Below are 12,514 nucleotides of genomic sequence, written 5' to 3' on the forward strand. Positions count from 1 at the left end.
AGATTTTTACAGTGTACAAGAGGATTATTCCACAGCAACACACCTCATCTCTTCTACCTTATTCTCCTTGTCTCATGGCTTCCCAATCTTTTAATTCAAGGAAAAACATGTTAGCACAAACCTACTTAATCCTCTTTTTGAGAATAGCTGTACGAGGGGAAAAGCTAAAGAGACATGGCATCCTTTTCTCCAAAGCATAGGATTCTATGGAGGTAGGCACACATGTGTCTCTTTCTCATTATAACTTTTCCACTGTATGAGTCTGTCCTTCCTGGGCATGAAGAAGAACCCTTGCGTCATATCTTACCACACCCAGCCAGTGTGCATATGCAACTTTTAGGGACTATGGTATAACCCCTTGATTATCAGCAAATTGGGAGTATCCCTGACAAAAAAGCACCTCATTCCACACATGTTGGAGGAAGACAAGAACCCTGGATTTGATCTAATAATGGTCCACTCTAAAATTTCTATCCCTGGTTACATAGTTGATCACTTAGTGCATACAATTGTCACTGTATTTAGTAGGTATACTATTTCATGTAACTCAGGCTCATGTAGTTATAGTAAGACTAACATAGTGAATACTAGCCTTACAGCAAGACCAGCATCCCTGTCAAGTATTATCCATCATAGGTGCTATGCACCTGCTTCCACACAATTTACATTTCATTCTCAAAATCCATGTTATGACACCATTGTATTATGTGATTATTTTCTAGGGATTCCTGAAAAACTTCTATTCAACATAGAGACAGAACTGAAGAAATGTAACAGAAATAATTACACCATATTCTAGATTCTTAAATCCATGAGCTTCCTGTAGCTGCATTGAAAACCACAGGTGTATGTTATCTTCTCTCATTGCTACTGTCACTTGCAGGGCACTCCTTTAGAGCATTATGTTTCCTGTGTGGACAATTTTTTTGCAAAAAAATATACCTTTAATTGTAAATACAAACCATAAAGGATTAACATTGATAATTATAGTCAGGTGTGATAAATTCCAATGTCACTGCAAATAGCAACATTGCTATTTATATTTGAGTGTTTCCTTTATATTGTATGGAAGAATTCTACTCACTGAAATGAGGAATGAAAAACTATACTTGACTTTAAAATAGCTCAGAAAACCAGGATATATCATGAAATATACAAAGTTCAATGGTATGTCCCAAACAGATCTCCTTTTCTTTTTTTATTTATTTATTACATACACAGTATTCTGCTTGCATGTATGTCTGCCTGCCAGAAGAGGGAACCATTATAGATGGTTGTGAGCCACCATGTGGTTGCTGGAATTTGAACTCAGGACCTTCAGAAGAGCAAGCAGTGCTCTTAACCGCTGAGCCATCTCTCCAGCGCCCAGATCTCCTTTTCATACACACTGCACCCAGTTTACCTTCATGGAACAAAGCAGAGGACAGTTTTTAACAGAGTCTATAATTTTTCATTTAGCAATGATAGCAAGAAACTTTTTATTGTTTTTGAATACTGATCCCATGGGAAGCACTACTCAGAAAACCTCTTGGCACCACTTCCCTGTGAGCCCATTGCTACTGCAGGTGAAAAGGTAATTGCAGGTGTGACAGGAGGTGAGGTCACAGAATCAATACCCATATCTCAGGCACTGGCTTCCTCCCCATAGCTCACCTCCTGGTCACAGAGATCGTGGCACTGAGATCAGCATTCTGTCAAGTAGAAGAACATTAGGATTGCTTCCAACTGCAGTCCTTGAAACAGAGTTCAGAGTACATGGACATCACAACATTCAAGGCACGTGACCACTACAAAAACCGAGTCAGTTTGTAACTTGTGGAATGAAAATAACTTTTTATTCTTTATACTAAGTTTGATTATGGTACTATTGATATTCATTTGAATACAGTAAAAATAATGAATGATAAAACTTGGTATATCAGTTGTTTTCATAGATATGAAAGCTCAAATACATTATTGTTTTTCTTCTTTAAAAATGCAGTGCTTTAAAAAAAGGCTGCTGCTGGTTACTTAGTTCCAAAGCAGTGGGCACATGTATTCTGTCCTACAGAACTGTTTAAGGAATCTAAGGGAACGCTCCATATCTGAATAAATCATCGTGTCTAGTGCTTGAGTGCTGAGTTCTCAGCACACAGGGACACAGGATTTCTATCTACAATGAAAGACCTGCCTTCTGAGCTCATTTTGAGGCTGATTCCGTCTTAAGATATCTTCATGTTAAAGTAAGCATTGGTATAATGCACTCTCAACATCATCTTTACTTGTGGGTAAACATCTCCTTCTTAGCTGTTTAATGAGTTGTCTCCCTTTTGTCATGAAAACATCCATCTGTTATTCAGTTAGAGGATGCTTGAGTCCAGGGGCACATTTGAGTTTCTCTTTATGCTGCACAGTAAAGCCATGAATCTAAAACAATTATAGAAAGTTAACCTTGGTTTTATATACAGAGATTAACTACTTCAGTTTTATAATAGCAAAATACTTCTTGCCAACACAGTGCATTATGCACATGTGACTACCACAGAAGTGCTATTTACAAATCAAACTGCATTGCCAAAACAACAACAACAAAAACAAGGTACCTGTTCTGCTATCAATCAGCACTTCAGAGTTTCATCCAATTAATGGCAATGTTGTGCATACTTCCCATGTTTAATATCGGGTTGTTTCTTCTTTGTGGTAATTCAGCACTATTACTTAATTTGCATTGCTTTAAGTTTTATATTACTTGTGATTGCAACATAATAAGTAAGTCATTAGGTGCCCATGTTCTATTTGGACAATTTTTAATTAATACCAATTACGTGTCATGCGGCAGGTTCCAGCTCAGTCTTCTTCATTCTGGTAAGATACACTTATATTTGATAAATATAAATTTTACATTCAAATATGAACATTCTTATTATTGAAATTGTTCATCACTGTGTTACAACCATGTGTATAATTGTATAAAAATTAATCACAATGATATGCTCTTTGCTTTTAAAACAGATCTGAAGTGTTTTACAGATATTGGTTTATTACTATAATTTCAGCACCTTCATTCAGTTGGTAAAAAGTCATAACTTCACCATTAATTAAGTAGAAATTTACAAATATTTGATGGATATGGATTTGATTCTTTCCCTTCCCTTTTTTATACAGTCAACAGTGCTTGTCTTCACATTGAACCTAGAGGTAAAGATGCATGCAGCTTTCACAGCAGTCTCTAAAGTTGTGAAACAGTGTTTGAACCAAAATCTTATCCTAAGTTATAGAAGAACCCTAAGTGACTAACTATAGATTGGAAGATTGGATTCACGCAGTTCATGCAGCCTGTACCTAACCTTTCCCTCATGATCAATAAACAACAACCAACAGCATGGGAGTTGGTGAAGTGACCATAGGAGTGATCGTTTTATCAGAGATTCTGGTTGGTGTCCTGGGCAACTCCCTCTTAGTCTACCATCATCTGCCATTTTACTTCATGGTGAGCAGGATAAGGTTCACAGAATGGATTCTACAGCATTTGATTGTAGCCAACTTCTTAACACTCATGTGTAAAGGAGTTCCTGAAACACTGTCAGCTTTTGGTTTGAAAGACTTCCTTGATGATTTTGGGTGCAAGCTTCTTTTCTATCTTCACAGAATAGGGAGGGGTGTGTCCATCAGCAGCACCAGCTTCCTGGGCATGTTTCAGGCCATCACCATCAGCCCTAAGTGTCTCAGATGGACAAAGGTTAAAGTCAAGTCCCCAAGTTTCATTGCTTCTTGTGTGTACCTGAGCTGGATCCTGTCCTTCATAGCAAACATTGGTATTCCTATGAACATGACTGCAAGATGGAGTCAAAGAAACATGACACGTCTAAAAGAGTATGGATATTGCTCTGCTATTTATGTTGACAAAACTAGTGACATCCTCTATGGAGTGTTACTCGCAGGTCCTGATGTCTTGTTCATGGGCCTGATGCTGTGGTCCAGCAGTTCCATGGTTTACATCCTCTACAGACATAAGCAGAGAACGAGATATATTCATAGGAGCCAATTTTCCCTCAGATCCTCCCCCGAGACCAAAGCCACAAGGACCATTCTGCTCTTGGTGAGCACCTTTGTCTGCTTTTACACAATTTCTTCCCTCTTGCAGACTAGATTGGCTCTTTATGATCCAGACTGGCTCCTGGTGAAAATGGCTACAATTGTCTCTGGATGTTTCCCAACTGTGAGTCCCTTTCTCCTGATGAACCATGACTCCAATGAAAACCCATTCTGCTTTGCTTGTGCAAGGAATAAACAGTAGCCATGTGAGCAACAAGTACATTGTTTCTAATTAATGTTCAATTGTGTCTAATCTCTGGAATACATGCAGTGTATACAGTGAAAAACTTACACCATAAAAGCCAGGAGCAGATACACAAACATCTTTACTGTTGTATTGCATGCAATTTGCATATTTCATGATATTTTACCAAGAATGACTATTAATTCTTTGAGATAAGTTCTAGATTTATCATTCTGTCTAAACAATGATAATCTGACTTGTATAGAAAAATGTACTTGATATTTATTTTTGTTGATAAAGCAGTTAAAAATTCACCAATTCTGTATGTATTTACTTATTTACCTACTTTCCTACTGCTGGAAAGAAATTAAGTAAATCAATGGGAATATTTTGATTTCCCCTCTGCTCATGAACAGAGAGTGCTTATAAGGTTGCTAGTATTTGCCTTCTAAAGAAGAGTCACTTGTGTTAAAAAATAATGGAAATATATTAAGAACAATTAGCCAATGAGTAGTTACTCATATTAATACAATAATCGACCTAATAAGAATAAAATTTCAAGAGATTCATGTTCTTGTAGTCCCCTGTTTTATCATACGATTACTTCTGTGTTCAATTCATCTATAGAAGTAATTTTGATAATACTATATTTTATCTGTGTTATGTTGTGGTATATATTACATAATTCTTAAATTTCAACTTTGAAAGTTTGGAGTAATTTTGAAAAGTAAACACACTTAAACTTTTTACACTTTTGTAAAAAAATTATCCATCAGTCTTGACAAGTAAAGGACAGGATGCTCAAATATTTACCATCCTTGAGTGACTGTAATATTTAATGGGTGTGTTTTTCAAAAAGTTCAAGTACAGAACTTACTGAGATTTCCAACTCTGTGCACAAATCTCCAAACACTGATGGCAGAAGTGACACTGAACACTGCCACCCTCACACAGATGCTTTTTCACATCTCACGTCACAGGGCTGTGTGTGCAGGCACAGCATGTTCATCTTGATACTTTCCAAGCTACAACTAGTCAACTACTCATGAATGAATAAGGCATAGAAGAAGTAAGAGACCCTCCTCCTTCTGCTTTTATAAACAAGCACAATTTCTATTTTCATTCTCAATACTTATACCCACACATATACATTGCTCTCATCCCTTCATCAAATGACCTTCTCATTGAAGTAGATAGGAACCACTGAAGAATCTCATGGTTGGTTGAGGAATAGAAAACAGCTGATCATGGGATACAATTACCCAATTAAAGTAGGTGCACCCCAGGCCCACACCAAAGACTCAGGAATATCACAGACAAAGGGATAGACTGATAAAAGCTAGGAAAACAGGATGTTTGCTGTGAGACAATAATATACATGTATGTATATATACACATATGTGTGTATGTGTGTGTACCCCCCATATATATATACATATGTATATACATATAGGTACATATGTATATACATAGATATATATACATATATATACATACACACACACAGGATTTGCTGCCTTTGAGAGAGTGGGAACGAAAAGCTGGCAACTGAAAAGGCAGAGTGACTTATACAGAGGTGCTAAGTGGCAGAATTTTCCTAGGGAGAATTTTTTCTGCTCAGGCATTGATTAGTTTTCCTGCTCAGGAATTGGTTGATTTAATTAGCCAGGGGCAAAGTTGGCTCTGGTTTCAGCGCCAACCTGTGTTGCTTTCACTGGTGTTTTTCACCTTTTTTTGCTGTATTTTCAGGGCTGAGGTGTGTTTTTTTCACTGGCTCTGGTTCTATGGCCAAAATGTGTTTATTTGTCTCTGGTTTCAGATTCAGAGTGTTTCTTTGGTTCTGGCTTCAGAGCTAAAGTAGTTCTTTCACTGGCTTGGGTTTCAGTTCCAGGGTGAATGTCTTTGGCTGACCCTTTTACCCAGCAAAAAACGTACAGATCACGACAGCCTGCCTGTGATGCTCATCAGATCAGTGTTGACATCCAGGCCCATGCTGTTGTCATATCTGAGTCAGTGTACTCACTACAGACAGGGTCTGTGTTGAGGTCTGTGGCTCCTGTTACCATCAGACACTGTGCAACTGCCTAAGGTATGAACTGCCACCTGGGACTGTGTTGGAGACCAGGAACCACACTGCTGCTGGACCCAGGCTGATCTGAGAGGCTTGTGCTCCCACCCAAGGCCATGGTGACATCTGGACCCAACCTACTGCTGAGGCCCATGTCTGAGTCCATGGTTCTGAGGAAGCTTGGGCCTCCTTTGATATCTGTAGTCTGCATTACCTCAGGTGCCCGTGCAAGCATTTAACAAATGTTTTGAAACATTTGATAAAGTAGGAGAGCCATAATAGGCAGGTCCCATCCCTCACTGTGCTGGGGACAGCTGTCCCTCACTGGAGAGTTGTCCCTGCCCCTCACCAGCCCTGAGAAAATGGAACCCAATGACACCAATATAAGAAGACTGCCTCACGCTCAACATGAGTGTAGTAGTGCTCGTTCAACCCCTAACCTGAAGTGATGATCCCAGTGGCCCACTCAGAACAATTCAGCTATTACACAGACACACATCTAGGGCTTTGAGTGGACAGTCTCCAACATCTACCATATCTGTGACCTGCTGTAGTGCATGAAGGATCTGGTCCTATGGAACAATAGCCACAGGACCTCCATGACTGGGGGCAACTGCAAGATATCCAAGAAGAGTTCAGTGAGGATCCAGTATCTGTGGTTTACTGGAGTCCAGAGACCTTGAACCTGATCAACAACACATCATACAATGTAATGAACATTTGCAAGTAAGGCTGAGTGGACAGAAGTGTATACTGAGTGACATACAGCCGCTCCCACTGCCACCAAGACGAATGAAGACGCAAAGGAAAAGTGGGAAAGAGAGGAGCGAAGGGAAGGGTTTTTTGTTTGTTTGTCTGATTTTATTGTTTGCTTGGGATTGTTTATTGTTTTTTGTTTATTTGTTTGCTACATGTATGCATATTTTCAGGGTTGATCATTTTTATTGGTGTGCTCTTCTCTGAGGGAAAAAAATTGCCCCATTCTTAATATTTCTTAGTTGTCTGTAGTTCTTTGTAGAGTTCAGATTTCATGGGCTCGCATATTATTATGTCTATTGTTGTCATCCTCATTCAGCTCCTGTTTGGTCATTCATGTTGGTGATACTTTATTAGTGTAGCTTCTGTCATTATGAAGAGATAATCTCACAGCCAGATCCCTGATCCTCTAGCTCTTAAATTTTTTTCTGCCTCTTCACAAAAAGTTTTACTCAATTCAGTTGTTTGTCAGCACTCAGGTATGACATGTGAAACCGATAATATATTAGCCGTAGCCTACAGATGGTGGCAACTGTTTCTTCTGAAATTTCAACACAACATGTGATTGCTGAATAATACAGGCAATAGAAGAAACATAACTTATGTCTCTACGGTGAGGTGTAATAGGTCATCACACGGGCATCCTATAAGTGTAAACACATAGAATGTTCATGTGGCAAACTCATTATTTATTTTATGCCACACAATAATCTTACTTCTCTTTATACATCTGATTATCCAATCATTATTGATAATGAAATGCAACAATTATTTGTAAGCTAATTCTAATTTCTGAGTGAAAATTTGGAAAATGGGAAGGATTTGTTTGGCAAGCAATGACAATATACACAGTCTAAATATGCAACCGATTCTTTTGAGGAACTCACAGGACCAGCTATGCAGAAAGCTGGTGCATGAATATCCTTTGTCAGCCATCACCCAGTTTCAGGTGCCCAATTGTCCTTGCACCGAACAGATATGTAACCTCTATCTGCTGAATAGAGTGCACACAAAGAAGAGTAAAGCCAGACTTAGAGATTGTTAGCAATGATGTAGCAGAGTTTATATCAGACGTTTCTTATAAACTTATAATTTCTAGAAGCCAGTAAAGATGCTTGAAAATATTCCAAGTTGCTCTATTGTGGATAGAAAAATACTGAATTTCATTTGATTTGATACCTGAAATCCCAGACTTATGACAACAGGAACTGACAGCTTGGCAGCCAGTAAGGTGTGAATGAACTTCTTATTAACAGATAGCAATTGGAGTCTTAGGCAATAACTCTATCCTCTGTCATTTTCCCCAGCCTTGTTGTATGAGGTTCAGGCTTAAAACCACTCATCTGGCACAGAGCACTTGAACATAGACAACATCTTAACTGTCCGGTGTATAGGAGTGTCCCCAAGACAATGGGAGCATAGGTATGGAAAGAGAATGTCACCAATTTTATATGGAAACTCACTTGCTAACTACACAGAATGGGCAGGGTTGTGCCTGTTAGCAGTATCTGCCTCCTGAGTAACTTCTAAATCATCAGCTTCAAACCCAGTTATTGCCTGGTCAGTAGATACATACCTAAATAAATAAATACATAAATAAATAAATAAAGCCATAGTTCACAGGGACATTGGCACCTCCATAAATGGAATGTGGATCCTGTACCTACTTTTAAACTGTTTGCCTTGTGGATTTTATGAGTAATAGAATTAATAAAAATATGACAGACCTCTTGGTTTATACAGAAATAGTAAACCATTGCATACAGTATTCCTTTCAGTATGTGATTTCATATATCATGGTCTTGGCCAGCATCTCCGTGGTTTTCATCATACTCAGGCACAAGCAGAGGATGCAACACATTCCCAGTTCCAGTATCTTCCCCAGATCCTCCCTTTGTACAGAGACTCCTTATGAACACCTGTGTCTACTTGACCATCTGTTTCATTCTTTTCATTCACCCCAGCTGGTTTCTAGTGGCTGTGTCTGAATGTTCTCCACCTGACAGGCCTTTCCTCTTCATGAGCTGTGAGGCTAGTGAATCCAGCTTCTGCCCTCTCTGCATAAGAACTGGGGAAAAAGCCCAATCTCATGACCAACGTGTGTGTTAAAACTTCTGATTCCATAGCCAAACCTATACAATTGTATGTGTAGTATAACTGGCTGTATCTTACAGAAATGAGTGGCATTAAAAGAAACTGTATATTGTAAATATGTGGATGTGTTGTTTATGTAAATGATTATGTGAGCATGTGTTTACTAATTACCACTTGTTATCCACCTGACAAAGTATGTGAAGTTGTATAGACCATAGGTAAACTTGCAAAAATGATTATAATTCAGTTGAAAAAGCCTATTTTATATTTTAAAATATTGTGAATTACATAAATGGCAAAACGCTTGAATGTCAGTTTTATTTACTTTACATTTTGACATTTCAATGTATTATTAATGTATAAAGTAAAATATTTTATTTATATTTGTTTAAATTGTATTTCTTTTTAAAATTTCACTTCTTTATTCTTTGGGAATTTCATATCATGCACCACAATTCTGCTCATCTCCTAGTCCCCCCATATCTCTCTTCATGCCTGTAGCACCCTCCTAAAACAGAACAAAACCAAACAAAGCAAGCAAGCAAACAAACAAAAATAAGACCAAGACGAACCCAACTAGCATGGAGTATATACGAGTATTTTAACAAAAGGTATTTATGTGAATGAGCACATGACTTTCATGGTTCAAATTCCCTCTACTCAATCTCCTATCCTATAGGTTCCCTTTTTGCCCTAAGCAATATTCTCATTTCTTCATGGTCTGTGTGTGTTTCTCTGTGTGTTCCTCTGTCTCCCTTCTCCCTTTCTTTCTGCATGATTTTATATAAATATATGGATTTCATGAATTAAACACAAGGGGATACCTATAAAATGTGTCTGTGGAATTCACTTAATTTTGTAAATATTGTCTTCATTTGCATTCACTTTTCTGAGTATGATATAATGTTGTTTTCATTTATTTATGAGAATAACTTATGCTGTGAGTGAATTAACATCAATCATTCCTCTCTTGATGTTCATCTAATTTGGTTTCTTCAATTGGGTATTATGAAAATATTCAATAAAAAGTGGACATACAAGCAGCTCAGTGGTATATGGACTTAGAGTATTTTACGCAGGAAGGTAAAACTTGGTCATGTGCTAGGTATGTTGTTTGCTTTTGAGTATCAGTCACATTTATTTCCACAATGGACTGGATATTTGTTACATCCTCCAGCAGGGTGTAAGTTTCCTTTCTGCCACTTTTTTCCTGCCTTAGTTGCCGTTTGTCCCCTTAGCTATGTACATTTCAACTTGGGAGGAGATTAAATATAATTTTAATTTTAATTACTCTAGTGGATTGTAAAATCGAATTATTTTTCATATGTTCATTAGCCATTGTAAGGTCATCTATTGGGAACTGTTTGTATATTTCATTATTATATTTACTGTTTGGGTTTCTTGATCTAATATATTTGTAGACATTAACACTCTTAGATGTAGCTAACAGATATTTGCTGAATTCCTACAATTCATCTCTTTACTGTGGCATATATTTTCCTTTAAAAGTACTGCTTATTATTATGTTAGTAATTTTGCAATTACATGCATGTCAAAAAGTGAATTGACATACATAGCTCGATTATAGACAGCAGATAGACCATATTATATCCCCATTCTAAAAGTGAGAACCCCTGACCTCTAGCAAACAGAGCAGATAACAACTTCTCTGAACTCCACACTATTTCCTTAAAAAGTGACATCAGAAACTTGTAATGTTTCTTTGCTAATGGTCACCAGGGGAGACTTAGTTCACGGAAAAGTGGATGTTCAAGCCTGCAACACCCACTGCTACAACAGAAATAATAATTGCAGGTCTGAGGGGAGGTGAGGTCACACACCACAGACACCGATATCAGGCACTGGCTGCCTCCCTCCAGCTGATCTCCTCTTGATGTTTGTGGATATGTCACCTAGATCAGCATCCCAGAGAAAGAAGGGATGCTGAGAGTGTAATAGACTGAAGCCTGACAGCAGAGATGAGAAGACTTGGTAAGTGATCATAGGAGTGATGAGAACACAAGACTGAACCTGGAAGGATGACAAAGCCACAGAGGATAAAGAGAAAATCTTCAGGAACAACTCAGAGAGAACAGAAAGGTGGGTCCCACATGCACTGCATCCCAACTCTAACAACCCATTCCTCTCTGTCAGTGTCTGCTATGGTCTGTCACACTGGGAAAGAAGTCGGGTGCTTACAGGATCACCTGATGGCTCTCTGAAAGGAAATAGAGTCTGTTTTATGAGGAGATTTCTCTAGGGCACCTGATAAAGAAAGTACTTTGTGGTCAATGACTCTTAATAGCTTTATGAGAAATGTATAAATAGGACATTCAGGTATTTTTTAGCTTTTATTCACAGTGGTTACTATGGGCAGTGACAGACTTGGTAACAAGCTCTGCATGGATGATTCCTTCACAGGGTATTTGTGTGGAAGATCTGAACATTGCACATGTGGATATGTACAGATTTGGCTATGAAATGTTTGTAAGTAACTTTCATAAAGTAAAACAGGTTAAGATGAGTCCTCATTACATTAATTGACAAAAATAATAAATTTTGTTCCATTTAATAAGTAGAATATATTTTTAGGATTTCTAAGGATATATCTACTTATACTCATGCATGTAATAAGGAGAGAAATACATTCCACAGAATAATGTAATCCTACCTGGAAATGTGTGTAAATGAAGGTCATTCACAAAAATTTTCCCTGCCCCAGAGTGGGGTGTGCAATAAATGGAAACAGTATTCATAACTATTTGAAAGAACCGAAATTTAAAAATTACCAGTGTTTTTCCTGTGGATGTAACAAGAGGCATTTAAATGAAAGCAGTTATAAGTATTATTTCTTTATGCCCTCAAACAATGAGATTATTTTTTCACATGTTTGAAAACATTACCATCAAATATAGAGTTAATTATGCTTGCATAAGACATTGAAAGTGGGAAGATTGACTACATGGATGGGTTCTATGAAATATCAGGCAATCACTCCTATATTCTCTCTGAACGTAAACTGTTCACAACATTATTGTTTATTAACATATTAATTACACTTTCACCTATGTCAATGTTTGAAGTTGTCACATTTCACATTGCATGTAACATTTACAGGCCTCATTTATAAAACTTTTATGCCTCTAGTCCCCAAATCACTTCATTTGTGTGATATTAAATTAATAATTTTGATGTCATCTTACCATATTTTACATGGATTCATGTTTATTTTCCAAAGAGAAATGCATGCCATTTGAGTGATGGCCAGCTGCTTAGATGGGTCATGGCCATGTTTCAGACATGAGCCAGATCATTGGAGATACATTGCGCCTGTCTTG

General features: G+C 37.7%; 1 protein-coding gene across 1 annotated transcript; it reads left to right on the plus strand.

The window, feature by feature from the left end:
* The first annotated feature begins 3,218 nt into the window (after positions 1-3,218).
* LOC106022600 (vomeronasal type-1 receptor 4-like) lies at positions 3,219-4,276 on the plus strand. The gene has a single exon (XM_013125703.2). The coding sequence runs from the start codon at positions 3,362-3,364 to the stop codon at positions 4,274-4,276; it is 915 nt and encodes a 304-aa protein (XP_012981157.2). The 5' UTR covers positions 3,219-3,361.
* Positions 4,277-12,514: the final 8,238 nt, after the last annotated feature.

The sequence above is a fragment of the Mesocricetus auratus genome, unplaced genomic scaffold, assembly GCF_017639785.1.
Source record: "Mesocricetus auratus isolate SY011 unplaced genomic scaffold, BCM_Maur_2.0 Super-Scaffold_100037, whole genome shotgun sequence".
NCBI classification, from domain to species: domain Eukaryota; kingdom Metazoa; phylum Chordata; class Mammalia; order Rodentia; family Cricetidae; genus Mesocricetus; species Mesocricetus auratus.

What these genes read in the sequence shown, in the direction of transcription:
- LOC106022600 (XM_013125703.2), top strand. Translation starts at nt 3,362, where the DNA reads ATGGGAGTTGGTGAAGTGACCATAGGAGTGATCGTTTTATCAGAGATT.